The 17,198-nt window shown below is 36.6% G+C and overlaps 1 protein-coding gene across 6 annotated transcripts; it reads left to right on the forward strand.

Moving 5' to 3' along the window:
- The first annotated feature begins 397 nt into the window (after nt 1-397).
- Nucleotides 398-11,914, forward strand: slc35b3 (solute carrier family 35 member B3). Of its 6 annotated transcripts, none has more exons than XM_079602590.1 (11): nt 1,164-1,439; nt 1,546-1,727; nt 2,745-2,972; nt 3,055-3,176; nt 5,539-5,693; nt 8,511-8,618; nt 8,730-8,827; nt 8,917-9,009; nt 10,890-11,001; nt 11,105-11,174; nt 11,274-11,914. In XM_079602590.1, exons 3-11 carry the CDS (start codon nt 2,760-2,762, stop codon nt 11,422-11,424), a joined length of 1,122 nt encoding a protein of 373 aa, XP_079458716.1. In that variant the 5' UTR covers nt 1,164-1,439; nt 1,546-1,727; nt 2,745-2,759; the 3' UTR covers nt 11,425-11,914. The 6 variants fall into 6 exon arrangements, with proteins under 6 accessions (XP_079458714.1, XP_079458716.1, XP_079458715.1 ...); XM_079602592.1 differs by adding an exon at nt 2,413-2,697 and having other exon boundaries at nt 1,257-1,727; nt 2,792-2,972; XM_079602591.1 differs by adding an exon at nt 2,624-2,697 and having other exon boundaries at nt 1,257-1,727; nt 2,792-2,972.
- Nucleotides 11,915-17,198: the final 5,284 nt, after the last annotated feature.

The raw sequence follows: 17,198 nt of genomic DNA on the forward strand, positions 1-17,198 counted from the left end.
GCCTGTCCACTCTGAATTTTTATATTGTGGAAGGGGCTGGAAAGAAATAATGCCGTCCGTGAGTGAATTAACCTCTCGTGGTGGATGGAAAGGCCTCTGTCATCTATAGGGGAAGCAGAGGAAATGAATGGGCGGAACAGAGGCAGGCCAGCCGAGCCAGGGGGAGGGGTAGATAGGATCAAAACCCCTCGCCAGAGATGGACCGTCAGTGGCTGTGGCTCGGCCACATGTGTTGTGGATAAGGAAGGACGAATAGTGTAGTATGCTTCTTGAGCTTTTCGGTGATATATCTGAAGGTCTGATCAAAATCATTATTTTTGCATGACATTCATTCAAATACATGCCAAACAAGGATGTAAATACGGCAAAAGCACTCTCCTGTCAATCTGGACAAACAGGTTCGGCCTACTGACAGGAAAACTTTAGCAGAACGCACGTTGTGCTCTATAAATATTAGCCTACCAATGAAACCAACACAAGAAATAAAGCAGGTATGAAATTATGATTTGTTCATGTGCTTTATTTAAGCTACTCGATTAATCTTGCATTGTCCTTTGTTCGGAGATCTACAAGAGTCATTCAGAAAAGTGGGAGACAAACTTAATGGATTTACTAGTCTTACGTCCTGATTTGCATATAGTAGATTAGTAGGCTATGCATTAAAACTATGTGATTCACAGGTGATGGGAAAGTAGGCTATCTGGCTGTGTAGAGAGATGTGCACCCATGTTTTCATATAGCCTACTATCAGGTCATAAAATTGCATCTTGATAACGTTGTTTGTGGTCGAATGTTAGCTTAAGCATCTAGTGAATTTTCATTCATCCACCCATTCTCCAAATCGCTTGTCCATAGGGTCTATCTTAAAATTCAAGCTATTTCACTTTTATGTTCATACATTTTTATAACTTTTGAAACAAGTTCAGCCTCGAGTTCCTCCATACAGATCTCACGGGAAACGTACAAATGAGATGAGATGCTTATCTGCATAACAGTTCAACAGCAAGCGGAAAATAGTCCTCTCCAATGATATAAAAAATAAATAAATAAAAAGCAATTAGGCTATCCAATTCATCACAAAACAAAAACAGATTCATTACTAATATCACATCTTTTTCATTCTTTATTTATTCATTATAATGTTCTCTGACTCTGAATGCAATCTGTCAGTGCAGTTTGTTCAGGTTCAGACTGACACGTGTGTGTTCAGTGACGTTTGTCATGAGGTCAAAGGTAACCGGAAGTTGTTGGCTGCTGCCGGGAGACAGAACAACACATAAAACCCTCCAGAAACATCGTATAATATGAACTTTGACATATGTCTTCATGGGTAAAGGGCTTATTTTGTATTCCGTTCGACTGGACGAATGAGAAGATGTCTGTATTATCTTAAGACGAGCGGTTAAAACTGACTTTAAACCCGGAAGTGGAGCAAAGCAGTAGGTGGTAGCCTAGCCGCTAACACTCTTTATCTCTTCCAAATCCCATATGAGGGAGCGAGTTTGTCTTAAATCACTGATCTCACACTCATTCTGCCGATTGAAGTCACAGATTGAGCGTGTCATGCGTGTCAGTGGCGAGACACGTTGTTTATCGGGCTGTGAGCTGGGTGAGATCATGTGAGATCAGTGTGATACACAGTTCCAGCTGTCAGATACTCATCACTCTCATCTGATCAATGTGATTGTGATTAAACTGATCACTTTGATCATCTCTGGGTCATTCGGGTAAGATTCTGTCATATTTTTACTCATAATTCAGTATGAAAATGCATAGTTTAGTATTCAGTGAATGCACATGATCAATTACCAGTACCATGGTAGCTTTGCTTGTGTTTATGTATAAACAACTTTAATATAAAAAAAAGTGTTTTTCACTGTAAAACACTGAACCATACAAAATTATAGCATGTTAAAGGCACAATATGTAAGATTTTTGGATTGAAATATCCAAAAACCACTGTGATATATTTGGTTGACTTCTGTAAAGTTAGTGCATTATCCCAAATGTTTCCAACACTGTTTAAATCTAGAGCAATTCACAGTTTTAACCAGTGTAATGGCCTGTCATTACATCACTTGTCAATGACATCGTATATGCAATACCCTCGATTTCTGGTTTTAATTTCATAGAAACACCAAAGATCCTTTAATATATTATGTGTCTTATTAGACAGGTGAGCAACTGTTTGGAACCATTTATCGAAATAACGAACCATTGTTATAAAGCTCAACATGGTTATTTTTATTGTTTGGATTTCTTGTTTTCTACCATGGTATATTGCAGTATATTATAAATTATTTATATGTGCACGTAAATATAGATATTTTTATTCTTATGGCCTCATTTTTTTTTTTTTTTTTTACGTGTACTTGCAGCGACATCTATTCTATGATGACTTGTTTTTCACAGTGAGGGCGGGACATCCTGTCACTGACTTGTACACTACAGTTTCCCAGCTCCCGCTGTCCCGGACAACAATACTTTAACAATTCATTAAAAAAATGAATCACTGTCCGGCCAACTATGAAGACAAAGTTTAGGGTTAATTTTTCCCGACAGTACTACAGTATAACATGAGTGTATATTAGAATCATTTGTTATTTGATTTTGGGATCATAAGGAGCATTTTGACCTGACAACTGTGACATCAAACGCCAGACTTAATGACCGGATATTGATCTTTAGATAGTAAAGGTAAGATATGTGACTTCAGATTGTGGATAAATTGTTTTGATTTTCAGGAGCCTGCAGACAACATGAGTGGCAAATTTGGCCTTGTGAATTACAGCTCGAGGAAGCACATCTCCATATCTGTGCCGTCGTCCACAGAGGTCATGTCACCTCATATTAAATCAGTGGAGGAGCTCAGAGTGCTGGGCATCAACCTGACTAGCTTCAACACACCAACACAGTTCTTCATCTGTGTGGCCGGCGTCTTCCTCTTTTACCTCATCTACGGCTACCTGCAGGTGACAGTCCATCAGTGATCTTTGATTTGTGCCTTTGTATATCTGTGCCATTGCTGATTCTTGTGAGTCTCTGTGCTTTCAGGAGCTGATATTCTCAGTGGAGGGATTTAAGCCATTTGGATGGTATTTGACTTTAGTGCAGTTTGGATTTTACTCCTTGTTTGGCTTGGTGGAGTTGCAGCTCACTCAGGATAAGAGGAGGAGGTAATTTTTTTTGTACATGTTAAAACTAGACCTGTCGATTGATAAAAAAAAAAACCTGATTAATCGCACTAGTTTCTGTGATTAATTGCACCTAACATAATCATAAATATATTTTCACATTCAGTCTCAAAATTAACAACATAAATGCAGTATTTTAAATATTTGATATTACATATTTCTTTAATAGCATATTTTTGCAAAGTATGTTGAATAAAGGCCAAGAAATCCTATAAGTTAAGAAAACCCTCAGTTATAATAAGTGTGCTGTTAAGAAAGTGTTTACTGCAGTAACTGATACTGATACCTCTATTAAGTGTTTAAAAAAAAATTATTGCAGGTAGAGCTGCACGATTAATCGTTAAAAGATTGCGATCTCGATTCAAACATTTACACAATCTTATTCCTAAATGACAATTGACCGTTCGCAAAAGCCACGCCCCTTAGTTATTGTTACTACGCCCGTCAAACAATTGAGAACCATAGCCATGGCTGGGTTGAGCTCCATACATTAAGTGATTGGTTTTGGAGTAATGCAGCAGACATATCCTCCAGGGCACGACAGAAAGTATAGACAGAATAGCGCACGGGAGCACATGCACAAAACTGTTTTGTAAAATTATATATCAATAATTTTTATTTGATCATATTATATCATTTTACAAAACTGTTTTGCGCATGTGCTCCCCCGCGCGCTATTTCAGTCACAACACCGCAATCAGAGGACGCGCTGAAACCATCAACTCTCGATGCTGTTCTCTTCATTCATAACTCGTAGCCGACTGAGAAGGAAATATTTGTGTAAATAGTTGTGCAACTGCGCAAACTTTGTTTTGAAGTTTAATGTTTGAGTTCCAGAGGAATTTGTGACTGTGTACCTGTTCAACCACATCAAAGTTTCGTAATTAATAAGTCCGTGCTTTTTCTCTTTTTTTCCCTCTTGTTTGCTGACTGATGAGGGGGCCGCAGTGAAACAGTGTTTGTACATGTAGCCTATTTGTTTATAATAGTTGCAAGCAATCATAAAATACAGCAAGTTTTAAGCCCGTGCAGACCTCACTGCCATAGGCGCATCATTTCACTATCTTGCTGAAATCGGAATGTTTGACGGAGGTCCTTCTCCTTAGTTACAGTTGCTGAGCTAGGATTGGACGAGAACCGTTCGAGGGCAGGGTTTTGCGAACGGTCAATTCTGCGTTCACGCTGCCGCTGACTCGTAGAGAACAGTTGTCATGTATAGGGATGGAATGTATAGGGATTAAAGTTTATAGTTCAAATAAAAACACTGGTGTCTATTGTAGCGATTAAAATAGATCAAGTCACCAATCACCTTTTGAAAGTAACTTGATGCTTCAAATAAAGATTGTATGAATGACATTTTTACACCAGTAGGTGATGACAAGTGTCTGTTCAAATTGTATTTGTCATTGAATCATTCATTCAAGAAATTTGTTCAAAAATGCTGATTCATCCAGTAATGAAACTGAAAATGAAAGTCCTTGAATCATTCATTCAATCCGATTAAAAAAATAATTATTAATTAAAAATTAAAAAATCAAATGAATTAAATAGACTGCAGCAATTTTGTTTGAACCTCTAGTAAATTACATGATATGTTGCTTAGTTATTTATTCAGAATCATTGAAGAAAAGAAAAAAAATCTATCCAGAAGTGTGCACCTCTAATTTCTGACGATAAAATGAGCCATCAGAAATCACAGTGTAATTGAAAGCCAGGCCTAAACTGCAAGTTTCAAGAATTTCTTAACAATTATAGCACATTAAAAATATTATACCAGCTTTTATTTTACATTAAATTACAACAGTATTCACATAAACCATAACAAATGTCACATTTAGCTGTACATTCTTATGTGTCTAGCAAAGTTTGGTTAATTGCATAAATTATTATTTATAAATGCATACATTTGTACATATTTCTTTTTATAGCTCTAGTTAAAACTAAAATCCATAATAAACTTTTACAATATTCATAATTGTTCTGTGGTTTCATGAATAGTTTTTTTTTTCTCCTGTAGCCCTAATAACCTTGTACACCTGTAACCTGCTTCACATTTCCTCAAAGCAATGCCAACATAAACTTACTTTCAAGAGGTTTTGTGTTTTGTTGGATCATTGTGTTAAACCTGTTGTATAGCCGTGGCCTGCCTTTAAAAGGCCAATTATTACACTCAAATATGTCTAGTTAGTTTGTTGATTTTTAAGGACACAGTGTGAATATGACAGTTGTTTCCATGCATTTAATGGGTTAGTGTGAAAACATGCTTCACAGTGTTCATGAAACAGGCAAAATCAAAATAACATAATGGTTTTAATGGAAGGCGGCTTCTTTCTTTCTTTTTCAGGATACCATGGAAAACTTACATGATCATCGCATTTTTAACAGTCGGGACCATGGGCCTATCCAACACTTCTTTAGGATACTTGAACTATCCAACTCAAGTCATCTTTAAGTGCTGCAAGCTCATTCCTGTCATGATCGGAGGAGTTTTTATACAAGGTACATTAGATGCTAGATTTATATTTAAATTAATACATACACTTCCATTTAATGTTTGGGATCAGTTTAAAAAAATAAAGTTATTTTATTCAGCAAGGGAAAATTAAATTGACCAGAAATGACATAAAAAAATTAAAAATAAACATTTATTTTACATGTATATCTTAAATAAATTCTGTTCTTTAGAACTTATCTATTTATCAGAGAATCATGAAAAATATACATCTCGGTTTCCACTAAGGATGTAACGAGATATCGCAATATAAAAATGTGACGATATGTATCGTTGATTTAAACGTTATGATTCCCGAATAGAGTTTGTTTTATCCAAGACCCAAAAATGAAAATTCTGTCATCATGTACTAAGTTTCAAAACTATACGATTTTTCATGCAACTTTAGCGATTTCGGTCTATCCATTTTAAGTCCATTCCCCTAAAACTTAAAAAAGGTCACAAAGGCATCCTAAAAATAATCGATCGAGCGGTCTAATCCACATCCAAGTCTTCTGAAGAAACACGATGGTTTTATATGATGGACAGATTTACAATGGTGTGCATACTGCAGTAAACATGGATGTTTAAAGCAGGGCTATGCAGTTTCGGGAATTTCTTCGCTGTATTCTCGCTTTTTGCTCTCAGGTTTCTCTCTAGAGCTCCCCCTACAGCTTCGGAATAGATATTTGACAACACTGTCGAAAAACTCGTTGTCGACTTTCAGATACCAGAGGCTAGTAGATCAACGACATCAAAGCAGACGGGACATTTTTTACAACATCTTCTTCATTCGGGTTCGAACAGTGTGAGGGAGCGCAATAATGATAGAATTTTACCAGATTTCTTTTTGCCGTAAAGCAATTCTTTACATTGCGAGACCTGATATCACGTGTCCTGACGCGGCGGCCCGCCGGCTCAAAGTTGCAAGTGTGTTCCACTCACATGCGATAGTGGGGTGCGAAACGTCACCATTCAACCCGAAAAAAGTAATATAACCATTCCAATGACTCCAAAGCTGTTCAGTTAAGGTAAAAAACCTGCATAAGTTCACCTTTAAATGTGCGTGTGTGCGTGACATGAAAACGCCATGAGTGTGATTAAATGAAGAGAGAATTAACATTTTTGGATGAGCTAATGAAGTTTGCGATTCGAGCTGTCATTGATCATCCGAAGCACATACGTATGCATAGGAGCAGCTCTCCTCAAAGTGAAAGCGCAAACATGTTTTAAAGCAACACTGCTCAATTTAAAAGCATAATTTAACTCATCATATCACATTTTTAGTTTGGGTAGATTGATGATTGAAAATATTTTAGATTGTTAATTCTTATCATGTAAGTGCATGGAGAGAGAGAGGCGACAAAGTGAGCACAGGAAGAGTCTGTGTGCACACGGCTTGTCTGTGTAAAAGAGATAAAACGAATGTCTGTAGTAAAAGTACTACGTTAGCAATGGGGGAATATTTGTGAGTCCTGATAATGCTAAATGTCTGATTTTACCAGTAAAAAAGGGCCTACATTATTTATTTGTAGTCAGTGTAAGAAGGCAAGCATATGTGTCTTATCATAAATCTGTATTTTCAAGTTCAGAATCATGAGTAATTTTTATTATTTTGTCACCATTGCCCTGTGCATGGAAGTCTATACCAAATTTAGCATTTTAATCAACGGTTAATTTATTGTTACCTTGTTACCATATGTCTTTAGAAGTATTAATAATAATGACATAACCCTCATCTTTATTTTGGCTCAAACTATCCCGATAATATCGTATTGTGAGTTCAGTATTGTATCGTTACACCCCTAGTTTCCTCAAAAAATATTAAGCAGTACATCTGTTTTCAACATCACATTTCTATTCATCACACAAAGCTATTATATGACTCAGAATATATCTTATTAAATACTTGGAATATTGCACACAAGTTGTACAGACATTTTTTTTTCCTAATTTTTGTGGTTTAAAAGCACTTCTCCCTCCGCTTTGTGGTATCTGCATTGATTATTTATTATTTCATTGAAGAAAGAAATCAAATGGGTTTGAAACAACACAATATGTGTGTGTGAAATATCCCTTTATTTTCAAAGTCAGTTTAATGTTTTTTTGTTTTTGTGAACAAGTTTCTTGTTCTTTGTGCCGTTTCTTTCATTTGGCCACTGTTGTTGTGGAGTTCTTCACTTTTCTAATGCAAGAATTTGACTGAAGTTTTGAGATCCTGAACAAGAAAGAATGAAACCAGCTGAACAGTTCTCCCTTCTCTTTTTACGGGGATATTTTGATTTTGTTTCTTTCTCTGGCGTCGTGGACCTTGCGTCCCCTGAGGCTGGTGCGTAAGATCAGCGGGACGTTGGTTGAGGATGCGCGCGAGATGCCGACCCATCAAAGCTGGACCGAATCAAAGTGATGCATGGCAACCTGCTGCATCACCTTCACCCCCACGGCAACTACCTGTTTGAGAACACTCTTTGGCCTTTCCTGCTGCTTTCTTTCTTGCTCTTTGCTTTTTCACATGTCCCAACCTCAAACTCATCCTCCCGATGCTTGCTTGTGATGAGTTGAAGAGTCCAGCAGAAAGAGAAAAAAACTCATTCTCTCTATTCGACAAATCAGTTTGCCGCTAAACTTGTTCAAAGATCTTTGTAAAGCCAACCTGCAGCTAAAGTGTCAAAACCTGCAGCCAGAACTCAAAGGACCCAGAAGATAAGGCCCTCAGCTTAGCCGAAGATCAGATGCCTCTTTATGCGGCTTTTATGACATATTTGAGTTGATCTGTGTCAGAGATTCTTGGTTTGATAGAGCTTGTTGATGTTGTATGTTTTTAGGGAAACGCTACAATGTTGCGGATGTGTCTGCTGCTCTGTGCATGAGTCTTGGTCTGGTCTGGTTCACACTGGCAGACAGTAAGATTGCCCCAAACTTCAATGTAACAGGTACAGGACTGCTTCTGCTTCAATCTGTTGATTATGAGAAACAGGCTTTGTTCTTGATTTGAATTTGAAATTGAATGTCCTTTTTTTTATTGTTTTGTTTGTTGTCTCTAGGTGTACTTCTCATATCTATGGCCCTCTGTGCGGATGCTGCTATTGGAAATGTGCAGGAAAAAGCAATGAAACTCCATAACGGGACCAACTCCGAGATGGTACAAGCTATTTAAAATGATGGCCGTCATTATGTGGTTTATCTCTCTTGTGTCCAGGTTTATTATTCATTGTTGTCCATGTGTTGCAGGTCTTATATTCCTATTCTATTGGTTTTGTGTATATTCTGTTTGGTCTGCTGTCTGTTGGGGGGATTGGACCTGCTGTTTCTTTCTGCTCTCAGGTGGGTTTTAACACAAATATAAGAATACACATTCATTTTGAATTGAAAAATAGCATTTTATAATTTCCCATGTAATGTCCATGTATTATAGTATTTAGATTGTTGCACCAAAAGCACTGGAACTAAAGATTAAATGGGGTATTTTTGATTATATACCTATAAGACTACTATATGTAAAGAAATTCTGTTGTGATTAGATAATAGAGGTGTCACGATTCTTCAAATCCTCGATTCGATTAAATTTTCGATTCTAAGGTCACGGTTCGATTCGATTCTTACTTTTTTTTTCTTTTCTTTTTTTTTTAAAGCACAGGTTGCTATGCCATTTTTAGACCAGACTTTTATGCATAATATCTGACCTTGTTTGCAATGTACCACACTACATTGTCAAATTTAAAACATTTATTAAGAACATAATGTAACAATAACTATATCTTCAGTCAATTGGAAACCTAAGCAAAATAACCTGCCATCTAGTTTCTCTTTTGTAACTGCAGTCTTCACAGAAGATGACATTCAAGTTCACAACAAAACAAACAAACAGTTGTTGGTTTAACAGATAAATCTATGCGTCGCGCAGCGCCACATCTTTAAAATTAACACATTATTCTCTATACCGGCGGCGTCGTTCGCCCGTCTGTCCGCGTTCAAAATCCTGCCTGGCCAACAGAGCACCATTTACCGAACGTGACATGGGGCGTGGCAGCATCAACGATTCCATTTTTTAATTCGATTCCATTTTTTACATTTTTTAGTTCGAGATTGTGACTTAATAATGACACCCTTATTAGATAACTACAAGTGTGTAGTTCTTCACATTAGAGCTGCTTTATGTGGTCAAAAGTGTTTTTTGGTTGAATTACGATATACACTGCATGTTTCAGAGTGAAGTGCAGCACGGTGTTCTTTTACACGTGCAGCTTCATGGTATAGTGTTTCTTCTCAGAGCAGCTTAGCTCACTGTAAATGCAGCTCCACTCAAACTCCATCCCTGCATTGGATATGGCCGTTAGTTTATAGTATACATTTAGGAACGCAACGTGCTCTGGCATTTCACCAGATTTCTAATGCGATTATTTATAAACCTGTTGTCAATTAAGCAGAGAGACTTAAAGGTATCCCTGCAGTTTTCTGCCAAAATAAAAGCTTAGAGGTTAACTGTCTGAAAATGAGAAATTAAGAAGTAAATATGTTGTAATTTTGCAGTTGTACAATAAAATGATTATTATAATTTTATGAAATACTTACTATTTTATTATACAGTACAGTAGTATTATTACAATAGTAAAATAATTAATTTTTATCTAATTCAATTCAGAAAAAAACACATTAAAAAGTCTTCAGAGTAAAACGTTTATTATAAAAGATTATCATTTAAAAATCAATATTTTTAATAAATAATAAATATTATTTGTAATGCACTCCTCTACAAAATCACCCCAATCATTCTAGAACAATTTATTATTTCCAACTAGAGCTATTCAAGTCATCTAGTGGAAATTCCTGCTTTTTTTTATTTTTTGCAATATATTTTGCAGAAAAATAAAATATTGCAGTGTCTGTTTTGTCCAATATCATACAGCCATAGTGTTGATATTAAATATGTTAATGAGCTCATGAATGTGATTGCTTTTCTAAATGGTGCACACCAAACAGCGACATCATTTTCATGTTTACCGGTTCAGGTTAACTGATCCAAATAAAAACCATAACCACAAAGCTGCGACACAAATCGAACCATAATGTTTACATAAGCAGAATTGACTTTAATTTCAATGGAGCAAGAGCAAGAAGGTTTACATGATATTAAGCCTTCCGAAAACTGTATTTTTAATATCTAAATGTCTTCTATCCTTAAAAAAACTGTTTTACTCACTCAGCATCCAATGACGACGTACGGTTACGCATTCTTCTTTTCACTGACGGGATATTTTGGCATTTCATTCGTCCTGGCTCTGATAAAGCTGTTCGGAGCACTGGTTGCTGTCACAGGTCAGTTAAGCGCTCTCATATGTACGTGTTTTTTGGCTGCTCTTTCAGATTTAGCGAATAGATGAAGTGAATTGATGCCCCAACTCTGTTTTTCTCTTTTCAGTGACTACGGGAAGGAAAGCCATGACTATTGTATTGTCCTTTATGTTCTTTTCAAAACCTTTCACTTTTCAGTAAGTGGACCAGATTGGTCATGTTTAATATTGAGTCTTGCTTGTAATAATGACATATTTCGATTTCTTTGATAATGACGTGCGCTGGTTCTTTCACAGGTACCTCTGGGGTGGTTCTCTGGTGGTGTTTGGCATCTTCCTAAATGTTTACAGTAAAAACAGTGACAAAATGAAGCTTCCCTCTTTAGAAGAGCTCAGAAAACGAGTGCTCAGCGGGAGGAAGGTGCGCCTGCTGTCTCAGGACGTGTAGGAGAATGAACTAAAGTTTTATTGATGGGATTCCCCAACCTCCTACATCAGCTGATGCTCAGGTGTGCTTTGGAGTCGGATCAGCACGCATGGAGCGCGGGGACCTGTTTAAATCAAAGGGACATTAAACTAGAGCCAAAAAAGCAAAGATTTGCACTGGACAAAGGTGGAAACTGAAGGTGGAAACCGTTTCGGTGGAAGATTAATTTCTCTCTTTTTTTTGTATCAAATCATGTCCAAGTGAATGTTGGCCTAACGGAGCCGGAGACATTTTAAATGAAAACATTTCACCTGCATGTGCCGTATTAAAATGATGGCAACAGTTGACATACCAAGTCAGGACAGTTGAACAGGTGAAAAAAGTCAGTGATTCTGTCTGTTTAAAGGGCTGATGTTCTGAAAAGGATCAACTTATCAGCTGCCATTTTTGCTAACCGTTTGTTTGTTGAAAGGGTTGCTGTTTTTACATTAAAAACAAACTGGGAAGTTGATTCAGACAGTCTGGAGTGTTTTCATGAATAATGGCGTCTCTTATCCATTGGCTCCAGCATGGAGAGTTGAAAAGCTGCCAAGCACTTTCTCAGATGTTTGGCCCTGCGATCGCCCAGGGCCTGTTTGATTAGTAATCCTGGAATAAGATAGCACCAGAAAGAAAACAAACACTGTGCACAGGGCTTGGCTTTAGACCTAATTTAGTTGAGCAGAACGTCACACGTGTTGTGTGTGTGTGTGTGAGAGAGAGAGAGAGCGCACATGTGTGGTTTGTGCATGTTTGTGAGTGCCAAGTGTGCGACACTTTCAAAGCCTCAGGGAAATGATTATTGTGCAGTTGTTTGCCACCCTCTCCCTTAGAGACACTGCCAGTTATAAAAAACAGCATTAGCGCAGATACACAAAGGAGTAGCTGCTGTTCGACTGCACAAAATCATTACATTTTTAATACTGACCATACAAATATGTAAAGGCTTAAAATGTCACAGAATTTTGATTATGAAAATGAAAGCTGTAAAGCTTTAAGCAGAAGTGTTTATCTGTATTTTTTAAAATACTTTTGTAATACTTTTTATTTTCAGCAGCGAAGACTCCTGTCTTCAGTGTCACATGATCCTTCAGACATCATTCTAATATGCTGATTTGCTGCTCAAGAAAATGTATTCTTCTTATCAATGTTGAAATATTAATATTTTATGAATATTTCATTGGAACACAAAATCAGAATGCCCAATCTGCCCAACAGGTAAAGCTTAACTGTGTGAGAGGTTTCATTAGCACTTTGTTGCTGTTTGTGCTGGCCAACTTTCCACCTGCACACAACTGCATTTTTTCTTGTTTGTTTATTTAGTATTTATTTATTGCCGTTGCTTTTATTTTTAGGTGCAGTTCTTGAAGATTATTCACATATTTAAATACACTATTTATTATATATTTTCTTGTGTATAAAAAAAGTGAAAATTGACGGCTCTCAATAATATGAGGGCCGCTTATTTTGATAAATATTAGTTGGCTCACATCATGGACCCACTTGTCTTTAAACTATATAAGTAACAAGTTACTAAAGGGTTATAAGTGTGAATGCAAACATGACAGAAAATGCAACATAACAGTATATTAAAGTAGTCATTATGAGTTAAAGCAACACTAAGGAAGATTTTTTACCTTATAATAATGTTTCCGAAATCGTATCAGTGGTTCATCAAGTCGTAACAGGGTGAAAGGCACTTTTGATGCATTCGCTTTGCGTTCCTTTATCTGCAATAACCGCACTATGATTGCCAGATCGGGTCGCGTTTCTGTAGTTCTAATGAGACATAAGAAAACTACAAATTTGACTTGCTTTACGTCAACCGTTACAATAGTCATTATTTCGTTTTTATTAGTTTCTGATGTCGCAAAACATCATACTTTCATAAAATCATGCATCATACTCTTTGACATTGGACATTGTTCATTCCAAAGCCGGTGCTGGATAAACAGCGAGCGTGCGTACGACAGTAGGCTGCGGTATAAGCTAAATTATTTACGACAGCGGTAATGGACAATTCCGCTTCCAACCTGTAGGGCGACCGTAGAGGAAAAGTTCCTTGGTGTTGCTTTAAGTGCTATGTTCTTTGTCCTAAATGTAATAAATAGATGTGTGTGCAATACAGACAGAAAAAGCAAACAGGCCACATGTCATTCATGCATTCAAACATGAAGTGAGAAATGTGAGAATCAGTGGTGTCAGAGTTAAGGAAAGATTTTTGTGGTTTACCAGATTGTGTAGTAGTTTTGACATAATATTGTTTGTCATACAGTTTTGGAGATATTGGTCATTCTATATCCGAATACTGCACGACTAGGAAGTCGATGCCTACAGGTGTTGGCGAAATGGCTGCCGAGTGAAATGACCTGCCGTGAAGAACAATTTGGTCGTATACTTGCTCACTTTTTCTGATGAATGTCATCTGGCACTGGAGATGAACATCTGTGAGAACCTTTTTCCTTGTTTCCTCCACTTATGTCCAGCTGGCAGTGGAGCTTCTCCGGGTCATTCTGTAGTGCTGGAGTTCACAGCCTCAGCAGATTGTTTTCTGTCTCTGTATGAGCTCTTGTGTTTCTGTCAGCGGTCTAATGAAGACTGACTCCACCACACGGAAATGTTGGCGTGCTAAATTATAGAGAACAGGTAATAATTCACAATATCACACAACTGAAAGCTTCTTGTATATATAGGCTATCTCAAAAATATATAGTTTTATGTTATTTTGCATTGTACACTAAACAAAGTTGCTAAATCAGTATCAGCAACAATTTTATAAAATTATATCCAAAATGTAAAAAAAAAAAAAATACAGGAAAGTTACAATAACGGTTTCAAAATGAAATTATTCAAAATGTATTTTGCATTGTAGCCTACACTAGACAAAATGAATAAAGTTGGTATGCAAAAATGTAATAATTATAACAGCAAGTCTTAGGTACACATTGGCTTTTATATTATATACATCTTTCATCCAATATCATTCTACCTGATCAACATAAACTAGATTTATAAAAATATTGCCTTTATGTTAGGGCTGTAAACGATTAATCGCATCCAAAATAAAAGTTTGTGTTTACATAATATATGTGTGTGTATTGTGTATAATTATTGTGTATATATAAATACACATGCATGTATATATTTAAGAAAAAATTGTTATTTATATATAAAATAGTTATATTTATATATAATGTAAAATATATATGCAGTATATAAATGCAAATATTTCTCAAATATATACATGCATGTGTGTATTTATATATACAAAATAATTATACACAATACACACATACATTATGTACTGTAAACAAACTTTTATTTTGGATGCGATTAATCGTTTGCAGCCCTACTTTATGTGGTTCTGTGTGTAAAATTTGCTAAAAATAGCAAACGATTCCATCAAAAGTGAAACATTCAACGATCAGTTGTGAACTGGCAAAGAGATTTTACGTCAATTTAAAATTTGAAATGCAGTCCATGTGTCGAAGATAAACTGAGCCTAAAGGTAGTGATTGACAGAAGTATTGTTTTACTTCATTGCTGTAGCTTTAGCCTACCTTTTTCAAGTATACTTTACTGGCTCTTTCTATTTTGAGAAACTTTTACTTTTAGTTCACTACATTCCAAAGCATAATATCATAATTGTTCCACTACATTTCATTAAAACAAATCGTTACTCGTGACTTTGATTTGAAGAAATCGTCACAAGCTCCAAGAGGCGACAGCGGTCTCCGATTCGTGAACGAGCGGGTTTGCAAATCGCACCGAACGATTAATTTGCGATTTGGACTGTTCTCGAATCATATTTAGGTCATACCTTTCAGTTGTTTGTAAACTAAATCTGCTGTAAAAGGGTGAGCTGTAGGCTATCCTATAATGCTTGAATGCGGACATGTCCATATCACCATCTTTATGTTATAGTTTTTTTTGTTTTTTTTTATACAACATAACATTAAATAGTACAAATTATTGCACTTGCATTCTTCCCTGCCATTTCAAATTATATAAAACTAGTTTGCATAGCGTTCATTGTAAAATGTTATGCATGCTATATGTGACGTCTGTAATTATTTGTGTCAACACATTAGCCTACATATTATATCTGCTGCATACACTAATATACCTTACTAGTGCTGGCTACTGACAATTTATAATAATTAATTATGATGCAGCGATCCCCCCTCCAGCAGTAGTAGGATTATCTAAAATATATAATATACTATTAATGTAAAAGTATGCAAGTGTACCATAACAAAATATACATTCAATGATCAGTACTTTTTACTTTTAATACTTAAGTACATTAAAAATCAAGTAACCAACTTTCACTCAGGTAAAATTGGAAAGAAGTTCTTAATACTTTTACAGGAGTGAAATTGTATCAGGGTATCTGCACTTCTACTCTAGCACTTGATTCGTGTTCGTCCACCGCACTGCCTAAAGGTCAATTTTAGATCATAGTACGTTTGAAAGCCCCAGCTGACCGCAGCTAAAAGAACCATTTATCTTAAGAGAAACACTAGCAGCATTGAACAATGAAGCCTTAAAACCCATTTGAAGTGTGAGCGTTTCATTCATCAAACAAAGTCTTTGACCCTGTACACACTCCGAACACACACAGTACAGACTGTCTGAACTGATGCTTAACATAGAATTGAGGCTTGGTTAAAAACTCTAAGGATGTCTAATGGAAAATGATTGTGTTGTTTTTTTGTTTTTTGTTTTTTTTTTTGCTTCAGGGCCCATTTTTTCTAAATTGTTTATCATACAATCGATTTTAAAAAAAATCTTAATATCAAACGTTTAAATGTACTCATATTACCATAGGCGTCATGATATGCAACATGAACTATTTTGTTAATGCATAAACAAAATGTGACTTGCCAAACACTTATTTTAATATGTCACTATCATTTTATTATTTCCATTTAGCATTGTTTTTCTCCCCTGCTGTCCCTGTCAGAACAGGACCCTGCAAATTCCTAACAAACACACTGAAATTAGCATATTAATGTCACCCAGCCTGCATTGGGTTAGTGTATATATAGTCTTGCCTGTATACAAGTGTATTCTCTCTACCTTTCTATCTTCCGTTGCTCTTTTGCTCTCGCATAAACCGAGACGTCCGCCCAGCTCTTATTAATGTATCGGGTCTACCTGGGTTCAGTGACCTCTGCCCCCCCTCCGCTGGCCTCCCTTCATAAATAATGGGGGACGTCTGCAGCTCATCACCTCAGTAAATAGGCTGCAGTATAACTCCATATAACGGCCCCAGCCACTCCAATAGCCCAGCAGGTCCCGCTGGCAGCCCATCCATTACCAAAGGGCCACGGCTGTATCGTCCTTGGGCCGGGGCCGGACTGGGCCAGCCGGGTGAGAGAGAGAGAGGCTATGAGCTTGTAAAAAAGGATAAAGGGGAAATGAAGGGGGTGGTGGGGTGGAAATGGACAAAAGTAGGTCACAGGCCTGCTTCAGAACTGAAATTAAATGAGAAATTCGTGGTGGTGGGGGGGGATTGGTTGACCTCTCATCAAACCTGAGAGATAGAGATGAGTCCGCTTTTTTATTGACACTTGATGGACCCGTAATTTCAAATCAGTATGCTTATTACTTGGTGCAGTCAAAAAGGAATAGAAACATAATATTTTGTATCAGACTTATTTTGTGATGTTTGTTATTTATTATACACAATACGTTTTAAATTCAATTATATAAACAAAACAAAAGATCAGCAATTATTATTAAATTGTATT

This window comes from Phoxinus phoxinus, assembly GCF_949152265.1.
Source record: "Phoxinus phoxinus genome assembly, chromosome: 24".
In the NCBI taxonomy this organism is placed as follows: Eukaryota; Metazoa; Chordata; class Actinopteri; order Cypriniformes; family Leuciscidae; genus Phoxinus; species Phoxinus phoxinus.

Coding starts and splice junctions, on each gene's coding strand:
- slc35b3 (XM_079602588.1), top strand. CDS start 465: ATGAAACCAACACAAGAAATAAAGCAG. Junction 2,973..3,054: donor TCATCTACGGCTACCTGCAG/GTGACAGTCCAT, acceptor CTGTGCTTTCAG/GAGCTGATATTCTCAGTGGA. Junction 3,177..5,538: donor ACTCAGGATAAGAGGAGGAG/GTAATTTTTTTT, acceptor TTTCTTTTTCAG/GATACCATGGAAAACTTACA.